The sequence below is a fragment of the Ammodytes marinus genome (assembly GCF_949987685.1).
Source record: "Ammodytes marinus genome assembly, chromosome: 8".
Taxonomy (NCBI): Eukaryota; Metazoa; Chordata; class Actinopteri; order Uranoscopiformes; family Ammodytidae; genus Ammodytes; species Ammodytes marinus.
In genome coordinates, this window is record NC_137212.1 from 31,708,817 (window position 1) to 31,724,600 (window position 15,784).

The 15,784-nt window shown below is 41.5% G+C and overlaps 1 protein-coding gene across 1 annotated transcript in view; it reads left to right on the forward strand.

Moving 5' to 3' along the window:
- The first annotated feature begins 6,818 nt into the window (after positions 1 to 6,818).
- The window catches only part of b4galt6 (UDP-Gal:betaGlcNAc beta 1,4- galactosyltransferase, polypeptide 6), a 63,752-nt gene continuing 54,786 nt past the window's right edge, over positions 6,819 to 15,784 (forward strand). Inside the window, exon 1 of the mRNA XM_080032643.1 lies at positions 6,819 to 7,478. Coding sequence (XP_079888769.1) covers positions 7,364 to 7,478 — 115 coding nt within the window. The 5' untranslated portion in view covers positions 6,819 to 7,363. The remainder of the gene's footprint in view (positions 7,479 to 15,784) is intronic.

Here is a 15,784-nt window from a genome sequence, read left to right on the forward strand (position 1 = left end):
TCTTTGTACAATTTTTGCATTTTTCAAATAAAAAGTTTTTTTTTTTTGTATCATTTCAGTGTTTGTTTACTTTCTCAAGTATGTTGGTCATACACAAGAGTGCATTTAGAAATCAAACGTACCATCTGACCCAGTGTTCATTAAGCTTATCTGCTCCATTACGAAGTTCTCCTTTAAGTCTATTTTTCAATTTAACCTCTGAACATGATACACAATTCAACTCATTTGATGCTCTTGTTTTAAAACTGACTCAATGAACATTGAATTGCCTTGTCCATGGCCACAGGCTCCACCTTTTTTACAGAGCACCTGACAAGTATTCCCAACGTTGTTGAAGAATCTGGAGATTATACAGGTGCGTCTAATATAATAAAAAAATATGGAAATTATATTTAATAAAAATAATGGTATTTCAGGCCTTTTTTGTGCTGATTACGGCTTACAGCTCACAAAATGTCCAGCATATCAAAATATTTTAATATCACATAAAACATATCAAGAAAAGGATTTATAATACAGACATCAACCTTCTGAAAAGTATATTCATTCACACAACACTTGGTCTGGGTTCTGATTTTTGAATAAATGATTGCAGAATGGCAATGAGGCGATCATCCTGTTGCACTGCTGAGGTGTTATGAAGCCCAGGGTGATATCAGTACAGAAAGTAGGGGTAGAAAACATTATGGAGCATTTTGCTTGTAGTTGGGGCAGGTGGGAACCCCTCACTGCAGGATACTGCTTCATGTGGACATGAAATAGAATACATGCATTTCACCAACCTTAAATGAGTCGGTCCAGTTTGGTCTGTTCTCTCTCTCCTCTCTGATTGGTCAGTCCTTATCCTCTCCTCTGATTGGTCCTTTTCTCCCCTCATCTGGCTGACGCTACTCAGTCAAGAGTTGAGTTCGCTGCAGGCATAAAAGAATAACGTTGCGAACACACTGCATTGGCCCCCTGCGGCGGTTGGCCACATGAACGCAGGAGGCTCGCCGCTTGATCATATTGGGCCATATATTCCTGACGCCGACGCCGTTTCTGAGATCAGACCCCTCACACTTACGGTGCAACAACAACAACAACATGGTCCAGCTGTGCCAAAAAATACAGATGTAGGTTCACTGTGTAACCAGCGGCAGTCATGTCACAAATAGCATTAAAACAGCATGAAGACGCACCCCGATCGCAAATACACACACACTAACAGCAATTCAGCAACATACTAACAACACAATAACAAAAGCAGTGTGTGCTCAGCGGCAAAAATAAAGGCAGACATCAGCCTACCTGAAAGTGAAAGTGCGCGGTCTGGCGGAGGACAACACCGGTGCTTCGCTGTACTATATTGGAATTCCACACGGCAGTGGCGTAACTTTGATGTTCAAATTGGTGGGGACACATTTTGGTGAAACGTCACACAATTTGGCGAAACGCCCTCGCCCCAGACCCAGCATCCAACCGCTCACTAGTTTATTAACCAAACCAGTTTTATCATGTATGTAGCCTACAGTTTAGTCAAGAGTTGAGCGGCTATCAATCGTTTTGCACTAAACAACTTATTATATTCATACATCCTTGGCTGCTTATGTTTCACAGTAGGGCTGTCCCCGACTTGGAATTTCAGTTTACGAGTGAACCGGGGAGTTGGAGCGCAGCTGAAGCGCGAGCGTGCCCGAGCCTCGGCGAGCCGGTGACGGCTGCAGAGAATGGTGATTCGCGCGAGTAAAAAAAGACAAGATGCTCGCGGTCTACGGGGGCTTAATTGTTTCCAAGGCGACCTATCTTTACTACAGCACATAGCAGAGCAGAATCAATAGGCATATATAGTGCGCAATTTGCACAGCGCAAACGCTGAGCATTCACCAAAAAAAAAAAAGTTTCACAGCTAATGTAGCCGTTAGCACACTCAGGATCTCGTAATTATGAGAAAAGATCTCGTAATTACGAGATAAGTATCTCGTAATTACGAGATAAAGATCTCATAATTATGAGATAAGGATCACCCTCTCATTCATCAACAACGATGTGTGTGTGTGTGTGTGTGTGTGTGTGTGTGTTTGTGTGCAGACAAGGTGAACCTAGCCATAGGCAAACGTAGGCAATTGCCTTGGTTTCCGGACTACAATGGGCCCCATAATCAATACAATTATCTGAAATATTTTTTGACTGTTCATTCATTAATCAGCGATCGCATCAGGTACTGAGGGACAGACTTTCGGCTTTACGCCCGTGATCAGCTGCTGAGGTCCGACTGGGCTTTTCTCCTGAACAGTCCCAGTGACTGCGCAAAGTTGACATAGCTGCTACTTATTGTTATGCCCTCTTTGTAGAAAGTTCTTATGTGTTTGTATGAGTCAAGGATCACACCGAGTTTAAACGACTGCATTTAATCAAAGCACTCAAAAACTGCGCTCCGATACAGTAACAAACTGGAGGTAAACGTGAACTAGCCCACCGGGCATTCTGATTGGATGAGGCAACACAGTACGGTGGCTCCAGTGGCTCATAATGAACAAACTGCATATAATTTAACCAAATGCTAATGTAGCCGTTAGCACACTTCCGAAATGACCGATAAGGTCCAGATGCAGCCGCTGCCACTTGCCAGTGCAGCTCGGCCAAACACGCCCATCCGCCAAACACCCCCATATCGGCCAAACATGATTGGCTCGTGCACATGCGTAACGCTACAGAACTAATTTAAGCCCGCAGCTCAGTCCCATTGTTGCTTACTTAGCGATGTTGTCGCTATATTTACCGACTTTTCAGACACCTCTGGCGACGTTTTCTTCAAAAAAGCGACCAGAGACAAATCTATCTACTTTTTCTGGTGTTATTGGTGACTTTTTCGCTCAAGTATCGCTCTTTACTCTAATCAACGATCAGCGGGTGCCTCCCCTGCCTCTCCCCCTTCCTCGCGCAGCAGTCCCTCCCAGCTGCGGACAGAGCAGGAGATATACACTGCTCTGCTCTAGTGTTCCTTTAGCATCCCTATTAGCAGTTGTAGTACCCCTCTTTTAAAGTCTATGAGTAGTGCAATTCAAAATGTTATGCAGTGCTTATTGAAACTGTGAGCATGTATGATTACTGCTAGACTTAACATTATCACGTCGGTTTTCTATGCAATTGTCATGTGACTGTATAAAAAGTAAATAGCCTTCAGTCGCTAATAATATTATAAGAGACTGAAGTATTATTAAATTATAATAATGTTATATATAGGCTATATATTTATATAAGTATTATTAATATTACATCTCACATGCTTTTCCATACTGATTGTATGTGCATAATGCACTTTTTTTTGTAAAGTGTCTAAGTATCTTAAAAATATATATTATTTTGATGAACTGTTCTGCTTTTGTTGTTGTGTAGTCAGACACTTTCCCAGGTTCTTAAATGATGGACTTCAATGACAAAAATATTCAAATAGTTTATTTACAGCCAAAACAATTATGAATATATTTTCTCAACAATGATATGAAAATGAGTTTTGTTTTAAAAATATGTTGAAACATTGCACTTTGTGGGAAATCATCAAATGCACATGGCAATATGTCCTCATCAGAGTATCTGTTTGCGTTCAGAGTCATTCATCTGAAAATCTTGAGTGGACATTTTCAAACAGCTCCAGCTCTTCCCTACATGCAATCATCTTTTTGGGTGGCCAAGGTTGTTGGCCGTATGTTCAGGGGTCTGCCTTTTATTTAATATTTCTTAGTTTAAAATAATACGTTTTTTTTTCTGTCCCGGAGAGCCTGAGAATCCTATCAAATCAAAGATGTCACTGACCAAGTTAAGGCTCACACTTCCGCTCTTTTTCCACCCCAAAGGTTTACGGTTAATTGACACTGAAGCTTAACTTGTATGTTCATGTAAACAGACTAGTATTCATTTGTTTGTACCTTGACATGTTTCGACTACTTCCTGCAGTCTTTAACATCAGCTGACACAACAAGCGTCACAGCAACAGCTGACGCTTCTGAAGAAGACAGCAGGAAGTAGTCGAAACATGTCAAGGCACAAACAAATGAATACTAGGGCCTATCCGAAAACTTTTTTTTGCATAGGAAATTTCCTTTCCTATCGAGATGACCCGGAAGTGCTCGGCAGATAGGTGATCCGAATAACCAAAATGCTTAGGAAAGGCATAGGAAAGGAGCCTCGATTCATCCTTTAACCCTCCTTTAGCATAGGTTACTCCTGGCTAACCTATGCTAAAGGAAAGGAGATAGTGGTATCCCATAATCCTTTACGGCGGCAAGATTTAAAGCAACAGGCCACCGCCGGAGTTTACCGACTCTACACGAATACGAACGAGAGGTAAAACAGAAGAGAGGAGAGGAGAAGAGAGGAAGATTTAACTCGGCTAAAACAAAATACTCCCCCCCCCCCCACACACACACACAGGCTAAAGATAATAAAGAACTCATAAAAGACCAACATCATAATAGTTATTTTCGTAGCACATAATTTACACCATAAGAAAATAAAATACCAACTTCACATTTAATGAAGTTACTGGGGGCAGTTCATTTCAACATCAACACAAGTGTAGCCTCTTTTTATTCCACATGTGAATTGGGATATATGGGAGTGATTCTCACTCTGTTGGCGACAACCTGATTAAAATCAATATGAAAAAAACGCATGGATCAAACGAGCGCTTGTTGTAGTCCATTTTCGGAGAAGGAAGTTTCACGCTAGTGACTCACGTCAGCAATACTCGCCGTCGCGCGATGACGTCGGTTAGGAAAGGTGGAGTCGAATTCATTTGAAACAACGCTGTCCTTTCCTATGTTCGATAGGAAGCACCTTTCATCTCTCCTTAACCCCGATGACGTTTAGGGGTTAAGGCATAGGAAAGGAGGCTTATAGGTAAGGAGATTGGACTTTTCGGATAGGCCCCATGTCTTTGACACTGAAGTTTTTGACACTGAATATGGCAGACCCATTGGTCAGTGACATCTTTGATTTGATATGAATGGCAGGCTCTCTGGGACAAAAAAAACCTTCGTTATCAGAAAATACACAATATATTAAATAAAGGCAGACCCCAAACCTGCGGACAACCACCTTGGCAACCCAGCAAGTACTGTTTAATTGTGATTACTGCACGTATGGAAGAGCTGGAGCTTTTTGAAAAAGCCCACTAAATATGTTCAGATGTATAGCTCTGAGACTCACTATGTGGAACAGAAGCAGAGTCTCTCATGAGGCTCATTGCAATCAAACAAATATAACTGCCCTTAATCCATTTCTTCTGACTGAAAGGTATTTTTCAAGAGGGTCATGGCCGACACACAGCAGTACAGTAAAACTTACACATTAACACAAGGTACACAGAAACATAAAACTAAAACTAAAAAGAATGATGTGCGAAAACACAGCATGTAGGCTGTGTATCAACATCAGATTTGTTTCAGCGCTCAGACAGTACGGACAGGTAGCATATTGTGAGGAGATATTCATTGATTTTGACAAAATGTTGTACAAAGTTCATGTGCACCTAAAAATAGAGAAAAACAGTCACTTAATTACACTGATGTATTTGAGGGGACTGAGTCGAACCAATAACTCTTAATCTATTCAATACTCAGCCTGCACATCAAAATGCCTTAAAATGTACATGAAGTTGACTGCATATTGCACATATTGTAAATATTTTTCATCACATTGCACATTTCAATTCAACTTATGTACTTTTTACTTTCTGGTCTATTTTATACATACTGTTTTATATTGTACAACAAATCCTTTGCATTAGGCTACTTAGTATTTAGAATGTAGCCTATCTAATGTAAATATTGTTTCAGTTATGTTTATCTTATTCTAGCCTACTCTATATTTTTCTTTCTTTTTTATCGTTCCTATTGCACCGTGGGCCATCTCGATTCTGATGTAGCCACATCGTGGGGGAAAACATTGAACAGCGTTCCGTTCACTTTGTATTGAAGGAGACCTGTCTTCTGCAAACAAACTTAATTAAAACTTAATCAAACATCCATTTAACGAAAAAACGTTACTTTCTTTAAAGCCACGACTCTTGTCTGTCCATACGAGCTGTTTTTGTGAAAAATGATTGAGTAATTTTAGATATTGAGGTGTTTTTTCCCGTCCGACCTGGCTAGCCTACAGCAGAAGGCTAACATTAGCCTAGCATAAAGCATACATTAGTTAAGAGTTTTGTCTCGATATGGAAAATTACTCAATCAATTTTCACAAAAACAGCTCGTATAGACAGACAAGAGTCGTGGCTTTAGAGTATGTAACGTGTATTTGTGAAAGGCATGTCGTATTACGTTTTTATTAAGTTTGTTTGCCGAATACGAGTGTCATTCAATAGAAAGTGAACGGGGCGCTGTGAATTGTTTTCCCCCACGATGGGCGTGGCCTCAGATTATGACGCGTTATGCACTGTCTCTATGTCTTATATAGGCTACTGTAGGCTTAGGCCTATCAGAACTGACAATAAAAAACTTTGACTTGACTTTGACTAGTGTAAGTAGCCTATAAGCCTATGCCATGTTTTGTAATCAGACCTTCTAATATGTAGGCAACTTAGTTTTGCAAACTTTAAAAAATAAATGTTATGATAGGCTATAAGAACAATTTAAACTTTCATAGCCTACCAACGAACGCAAATAGCTGCAATTAACTTGAGGAAGCCTATTCTCCCGGCTCTGACCGCGCACACAGGTTGCCATGGCGACGCGGGGAGGGGTGTTGTTACAGCCACCGGAAACAGTGTCTGCAGTGGCAGCAGAAAATGAAACGAGGCAGACCTATTATCTCTTTTACTTACTTCAAATCTCGTGTATCATCCAGCGTTTGTGTGTGTAAAATGAACCCGTGTGTGTGTCCGCGTAGGTATGACTGGACTGCTGTGTGCGCGCTCTGATAGACCAGTGCACCGACTGTTTTGGAAACATCGCACCGGGCGAGAGTAGAGTGTGTGGGAGCAGCGGAGCGGTCCTGCCCCCTTCAGTGCTAGTGATACAACCCTCGCTGGCAACCATGGCAGGCGACCACGAGTATCCTTAAGTATTGCTGCTGCACTCCGGGACTGTATTAGGACGCATTGAAATATGCCCGACCGGTGGTGCTCCATGAGGCTCTCCGTTGACTGATATTACCGACACAGGCCTGCTTTTTCCATCTGGAAATATTGTTGGCAGGGGAAAGCAGGCCAGCTAGCACCGCTATTTTAGCCTTCTCCGCGCTGTATTTCCAGGCTTTGTCGGTGCAGGTGTCTCCATTATCACGCCACTGACACTGCTGTCCCATAAATTCGCGGTGCTTTGGACTCGGCAGTATTTTATGGAATTCTTATCGGCGAAAGAGAAGCGGGCCTAAAGCCAAAATGGTGAACTGGAGGCGGCTGCTGCGAATGTCCAACCGATCGTTCCTGGCCTTCATATTCTTCTTTTCCATGTCCACCACCTGTCTCTACTTCATCTATGTGGCCCCTGGAATAGGTCAGTGTACAGATGTTTACACTTCACGCCTCACACGGTAACACTTAATGGGATTATGTGTGGATTAGCTGCTATCACTATCTAAACTAGCGGTAATGCGTTTAGCTAACGGGGCTAACTAGCTCCAGTCATTATGTCCAGCTACACCTCGCTCATGTGCCAAGGTACAGAGCGAGAAAAAAGCCCAATCACAAGAGGATTTAAACATAAGCTAAATGTTTTCATCTTGTGTTGGATGTGTGGTTGTTATTCGCGTTTGCATAGCTGAGATGTGAATGAATGAACTGGGGGCATCACTAGTTTGTAGGCAGGTTGAATCAGTCCATGCCACGGATACAACAGACCTGTGCTTGTAAACAGTATAACTCTTGTCAAACTGACCATACACTAATCTAGTTGCATTGGAAGTGAACTCGCTAATGTATTGTGTCTGGTTTGGTGTGATACCTGATGGACAGTCAACCTGTGATGGAGCAAGGCACGTGTCTTTGTCCCTCCCCTCCTCATCTCCAGGACTCAGGAACAACGTGGTGTTCATGTGGCTGTTTACATTTAGCAGGACAGCAGATGCTAGAAGGATAGCTGGTCTGGGCTGGTGTATGTCATGTTTGTTGTGTGTGTGTGTCTGCAGGCTCTAGCGGTCTGCTCATGGTTGTGAGGAGAGACACCTCAGTGGTTCTCAATTATTTTCTGTCTTGCCCCCCCCTAGGGGACCGAATTTTTTTCGCGCCCCCCCCCACCCCCCCCAAAATTGAAATACTATTGACAACCTGCTAATATTTATTTATTTATCTGTACAATACCACTGTATGAGTTTCTGGCACGAGCATTCTGCATACAATCACCTTATTATCAAATTAGATAACAAAAATTAGCTTAGAACTTCTGCAGCAAAAAAAATTCAAAGTTCAGATCATTAGCAACATTTAAACACGACTGCTCAGTCTGTGTGAATCTCAGGACAGAGAAACAAGAGCAAATGATTCACTGAGGTTTGCATTTCATTCCAAATTTTTTTTTACTGTAAACAGTTAAATAGGCCAATAGGCCTTCTGTGATGCGATAACCAATAATTCATTAATGTTATTATTAGTCTACTTGCTTGATTTCTTTTTAAATAGCCTACAGAGACACTTGGAGACACGTGGACATTTATTTACTGCAAATCGTAAGCCCTTCGCGTGAATGACCATAACATTTTTTTTTTATTTTTTTTTATTTTGGTCAGTTGGAAATCAAGGCAGCCAGCCCCCCCCCCCCCCCCCCTGACAACTCACGGCGCCCCCCCCATTTGAGAAGCACTGTCTTAGAACAATCAAAGAAGATCCATGAGGGTCTGAGCGATAGCTGCAATGCAACCGTAAAGAGATCAGACGGACCAAACTGGATGCCTTTGTGTTCTACAGAGAAAGACACAGTTTTAGTTGGTGTGTATAGTCAGAGTATTTCCCTTATTTCTTGTTCTGAACTTGAATTTACTGCGTCAAGATTATTAAATGAATGTTAATTTAAGTTCAATTTCGTTTCTCATTTGTTATATGATTAAATTGTTGTATTTTATCAAATGCAAAAAAAAATCAGCCGACCTGGGGCCTATTCAGGAAGCGGGTTTTGAGGCAACTCTGAGTCAGTTACTGCGGCAATAGACCCAGTGAGTCTAACCTGCTGGCTGGGAGGTTTGAGGGAACAGACTCTGAGTTTGTGTCACTTTACGCTGCAGCTCTGACTGAAGTGTCACAACGCGTCCCTGTACAGTTTGAAGCAAAATCACTCCATAGAAATCTCCATCAGGATGTTTTTATCATTTCCTGATGATTTTATGTTTGATCTATCATTTATCTGAAAAGTATTTTCAGCCCTCGTGTTGTTCATATAGGCGGCCACCTAACACACGTGAACATGCTCTACATTCAGATTAATTATTTGTGTTACACTTAGACCTCTTTGTTTTTATTAACAGGAGTTTTCTAACATCTGTGACGCTGAGCAGATTTCTGTCAGGTGGAAATGTAACGCTGCTGCTTCATGCGATTGTTACTGTTCACTTGTGTGATCCCAAAGTCACAGACGAGCCTCGTTAAATACGTATAGAAACTATAATAATTTAAACTGTGATCAGTTGCTGAGGAACATGGATTTGGTTTTAAATCAATCAGGCTCTTCAATGAAAACGGTTGCTTAAATTGTTAAAGTCTTTCACTCCCCATTTAAAAGGAGCACCAGTCTGTTTGCTGAACAGGATTTAAGAACTGCTTGCCATTTTATATGTAGCAATTTTGTCCAAGGCCAGCTCCTTTTGTTGCTGCTGATATGCGTAACTTTTTCCGTAAATATCGCTTCTCAAAAATCTTTTTTTTTTTTTTCATTAATGACTGAATTGCAGAGGTGATTACATCAGAGTTATGAGATACTATCCCCGTTCATTCTTTTCCATAGTACCATATTGTTCAATCATCTCACTCCACCCAACGCTGATCCGCTGTTCTGAAACTGATAACCCAGAGTTGGTCAACTCAGAGTGGAGGGTTGAACTCAGAGTTTGTTAGCCCTGCTTCTTGAAATAGGCCCATGCTCTTTAAATATCGTCCAACATCAAATGTTTGTATTTAATTTTTGTAACTTTTTATTTATTGATAAGAGATCTTACAGGCTAAACAAGACAAGACAGAGGACATTACCCTGGGTGGGGTGATTTTTTTTTTTAAATAATTGATATTTTAGCCATGACAAGTTAGAAAGTGAAAGTGTTTAAAGGTCAGTCCGGTACACTGTGTGTTTGGAGCCTGTTGTGATTGTGAAGCTTTTGTATGAAGGCATGCGCTTCAACAAACACCTTACAATATGTGTTGTTGTTCCTCATCCATCTGTACATTGCTCATGGTTTGAAATGTCAGGCAGTTAATGTGTGTTGCTAGTTAAGGTGAAGGTGAGGTCATGGTTGACTGTGTGTAGCCCACTGAGCGGATGCTGTTACAGGCTGACAGGCTTAATGCTCTGTTCCACACTCCACCAGGGCTGGACAATTCAATAAATAACCATAAATAGTTCTTAATCTTTGAATTTCTTTAATTGTTTTTAAATCACAAAGAGAAGATATACCTATTTCATTAGATGCAATATATCAGCTTTAATAGTTGAGCATATTTACAGTACGAAACTTGTCCGTGAACTATGAGGGCAAAGAAATAAAATAATCCTTCATTAAACATCATTGATTGATTACATACTACATCCGACGATAAAAAGAATCTAATTAGGATGCAGTAGGCATACTATTGGGACATACTTTACTCTCTTATTTCATCATAACATTGCGCCTTGATCTTGCCTCTTGCTTTTAGATCCGTCGCATCCCCGTTTGTTTTCATATGGAGGCTTCGTCGATGTTACGTCACTTCACGTGCGCACTGGATTGTGGGTCAGAATCGCCCAAATAGGATGCACTTTTCAACACTAACAATCTTGGTCGCATGAAGTAGGACATCCGGGTACTTCTAACCATCCTAAATCTGGCCATAAGAATCGGGACATCCTAAATCTTTTTTCTACATACTATATAGTAGAAAGTATGCGATTCGGAACGCAACCAAAGTTCATACAGATGCACTGACAGCCACAAGCTAATGGAAACGGCGTGTTCACAATAGGGATGGCCATTTAGAATTTTTTCTTTAACCGGTTAACCACAAGAATTAACGGTTATTAACCGGTTAACCGTTAAGATTTAATGTAGCCTATTTATTGTGAAATACATGAAACATTATAGCAGGGCTCCCGACCTTTTTTTGTTCCAAGGACCTGCATATTAATTTAAAAACAATTCAGGGACCAGTAGCCAATTTAGATGCCTACATTTTGACATTCACGCGGCACCTTGTCTGTTGTGAGAAGAGGTCTAGTATGCGAATGTAGGAGCAGAACGTGAAATAATTGACTGAAAAGGGACATTTACACTCACACACAGGCTTAGGGGATGGGTAGTGCTGAGCACGGGACAACATTTTGAAAGGCCGTAGTATTGATAAGGTCCGACGTTATCAGTACTGCATAACGCTTTTGTTTCTGACGGATTTTCTCTATTGATCCTCCTCGCACACAAGCATGGCAGACCTCTCTGTGTCTGTGCAGGGGCACTCACTGTCTGTCTGTCACTCTCTCACACTCACTGAGACGGTGATAGATGCAGAACAGCAGGGTTCGACATAACGTATAGCCCGATGGTCCGGGGCCAGTAAAATCATATGCAGGGCAAGTTGATTGGCCAGTCACTGTCCCGCCCGGGCCAGTGACTGGCCAATCACAGTTCAGTATCTTTTTGTAGACTTCATCATGGTTCATTGAAATGCGCGTTGAGAGTCGGAATGAAAGCAGTGTTTATTTAAGACTCAATATAATAAACCTAATATAAAATATATTTTTTAATGAAAGGCCAGTGGACAACCGATGCGTGGGCGTTTTGACAGGCGGAGCAACAAGCGGGTGCACTCTCGCTCCGTTGGCAGAGCTGCCTACCGTCCGCCTGCGAGTCGACAAATCAATCGACTTGCTTTGCCCCCTTTCTTTCTTCCCACAGCAGAGGTTGAGGTGCAAAAAATGATAACTGCGCTTTTCCTTTATCTGCCGCCGTAATGTTGCAGTATTTGCATCCAAGCCCCAATGGTAATACAAATGAGAGGCTTTATTTAAACGCTGTGAATGCGTCTCCGGTGATTGTGTCGGTTGTAGACAGAAACCAACGGAGGGACTCCGCTCACTGTACAGTTCCTATAGTCGCGCAGTTTGGCACTGTGTTTTCAGGCTCGAGACATTCAATCAGATCGCGGAAGTCTTTCCCATTGAAATCGCTAACGGGGAGAATATCCCCGGTTATTATTTTAGCCACAAACCACAGTTCATCTGCGCGGCGGCTCACTCGCTGGCGAGATCACACGGTGAAACGCTGCTGTGATCGGACGAAGGCATTGTGTGTTTCTAAGGTGATTTAACGTCATAGTCTTAGACGAGCGTTTAACTTATGCTGCATATTTTGCACTGCATTGTTTTTTATCAATAGTTTGAAAAAATGGTCCCACACCGGACTCTTATGTGAAGCTGACACTTCATGGAGAAGTGACACTCCTGCAGCGCGCTCACGACCAGACGTGAACTCACATAGCCTACACGGTGAAATCTCCCATTAAAAAAACGGCATAACCCACTGATTTTCGGATTTCTATTCTATTTTTAAAGTCAACTTGAGCGCAAGTGGAAAACCGGTCATTCGGTCGACACATTCACATCCCTAATGCATATAGAGAAAGTAATAAAAACAGCCTACCACACCACAAAGAATGATCAGACCTTCATCTCTTTTTTTTTTTAATGTTTGAACATGATTTCTGCAGGTGAACTATTCATTAAACTGCCCAAATTCAAGAATAAAAACAACCATCAAACTACTGGACTTTAAAATAATGGCCGACTCTTTCAACATACTTTCAGTTGTAGGCTTCTAATTCAATATGTTTGCCTGGTTTTATATTATGTGTATGAGCAATATCAACATTTCATATAATTAACTAAAAGAAAAATAACCAAATCTAAAGGGAATACTGTTACAGTATATTCCCTTTAGATCTGGTTATCTTTCTTTATTTTTCTAATACAGGTATTATAATTATTGACACTAAATTATGAAGAAAAAAAAAGTGTGCAGGGCCAGTGAAAATATACAAGGGGCCAGTAAAACTCGGATCCGCGGGCCAGTAGGAAAAAAAAGTTATGTTGAACCCTGCAGCATCCACCTCAAGAAGGCTAATGCGCTATGTTAAGCTAGCGGGAGCCCACGCTGTTAATTAAATTATACAAACACATGGCAGGGGAGTGTTGTGACCATAAGTTGTGACTGGCTATCTTTCTGGGAGCGTACCATGGACCTATTGTAAAGTTGAGAGTAACCTACACAACTCTTTTCATTCTTTACCGACAGTTGGCATTCTTACATCCGGTTTTGCGATATCAAAATAAGAGTCCGGATTTCAGAGAAATTAAGATGATTTAATTTTTTTTAACCGTTTAACCTTTAGTATTAACCGGTTAAAGATCTTCTTAATGGTTAACCAGTTAACCATGGACATCCCTAGTTCACAATCAAAATGCAGCAAAAGATGGAGGCTACTGTGGAGCTACTCGGGGCTAATGGCTAAAAATAACACTTAAATCAGTGAAAACATTAGTTTCAAAGTTTGACTTCTACACTATTAGCTTCCAATCCTTTGTCCTGTTAAAAACGAGGCATTACTAGACAGCTGTGGTTAAATAGATTATTATGAACTAAATCTGGATGCTTGTCCCAAAGCTAATAGCTATACACACCAGTCAGGCAAAAATACCATTAAAAACATTTCTTTTAGTTTCACCGTTTGAAAAAAAGCACAAGTAGCTTCCTATCCGTTGTGTTATTAAAAACGAGGCATTTGACTGCTGTGGTTAAGATAAATTAGTGGATTATGAGCAATTGGCTTCTGTGTTGTTTCATGCAACATTCAGCATGCTTTGCTGTACTACAGGCATCTTGTCGCTTAGCAGGGAAAACAACATGGCCGTGAAGGAATATTTTTCCAGAGGATCTCGGGGCCGTGGACCAATAAGAAATAGGGGGGTGGGGTTATCATAGACTATTGCACGGTGGAAGTTTCTGGTTACTAATGTGGGGGAGGTGGCTTTCCCGTTTTTGACGTCAGAAACTGAGGGGCCACTCACACTAGGGCCGTGGCCCCGTGCCCGAGCTCATCTGCATACTAAAGTCTTGAACGTTTGGCTAGTGTGACCACGCCATCCGTATTCCAGCACGGAACAGCCCCGGCACACTTGGGAGAGGTGTGCCGTGGCCAAAGTACAGATGCTAATGAGATGACACGCGCACGGATACGCAACGTGAGCTGGATGACGTAGTCCTTGCGTGACCCTTCTTTCTTTATAGGTCCATGCCCTTCTTCCCCACAACAAACATTTTAAACTATGGCGGCAAGCGGTTCACGATTGGGTTTACGTTGGTGCGATAGTGAAGTTGAGTGTTTACTTGAAATTTGGGCCGACGACAGCATTCAGTCGCAGCTGGACACCAGACATAAGCATTTGGAGGTGTTTGGTGCAATACGTGACTATTTAGAACATCGTGGACACCACCAAACTATGGTACAGTGTCGGGACTAGGGATGGGTCCGATCCAGTATCGGTATCGGGTCCGATATGGCCGAAATCTGCGTATCGGATATCGGACTGACAGCTCCGATATTAAAATCCGATTTTTTTTTTTTTATATATAATTTTTTTTTTTTTTTTTTTTTTTTTTTTTTTTACTATGTAAGAGCGAACATGCGCCGACGTTAGGTGGAGGGAGAGAGGACATTACTTTAAAATTTGACATACAGTACATATCAGTTTGTTAGCCAGTGAGCTAACCAAAGCTAATCCAAGTCAAGGAAGTGGAGAGGCTTGTGACAAATTCAGCCAATGTAAAATACAGCCAGAGAGAGGAAGACTGTTTAGACAAACAGACCACCACATATTCTAGTGAGACAGAAGTGATCATTGAGAAGGATTTTTTTTGTGTGACTCTATAATTCTGCCTTTAAGATAAACCTATATGCATTTGTGTATATTTATTGCTCTTTTAAATTAGAATTGCTTAAGCCTTCCTAGCCTAATACATAACATCACCACCAACAAAAAAATTATGTTATATATTAATAGCCATTATGATATCGTATCGGTCAGTATCGGTATCGGCCGATATCCAAACCCCAGGTATCGGAATCGGATCGGAACTAAAAAAAGTGGATCGTCCCATCCCTAGTCGGGACAAAGCTAAAAAGCTGAGGTTCCAATACCTCAGAGTGCGGGACGCACTCCGCAGGTCAGGCTCCTCTTCTGACGAAAAGGACAAGTTTCCCTGGTACGTCGCTGTCGACCAGATAATTGGCCATAAACCAAGCAGCAAGCCGAGAGTTTTGGAGTCGAATCCAGTGTTCACCAGGTTGGAATTCCCGACGGAGGACAATAGACCTGAAACTCCATTGAACGGTGAGTAATGTTAGACTGTTAACTTTAGCTTCTATGGCGCATATTTATTTAAAAATGGGTCTTCTGTGTGGTTTGCTTAACGTCTGATCTGACGAGATTTAGCATTTGCTTGCATTTTAATAATATTTTGCATGTCGGTAGTAGCATTGTAACGGAGTAGTTACTGCCTGTGGGCCTCATTAGCCTGCTCAGCTAACATAACTAGCAATGTTACATACATTTAAAATGAACAAATTGTTTTC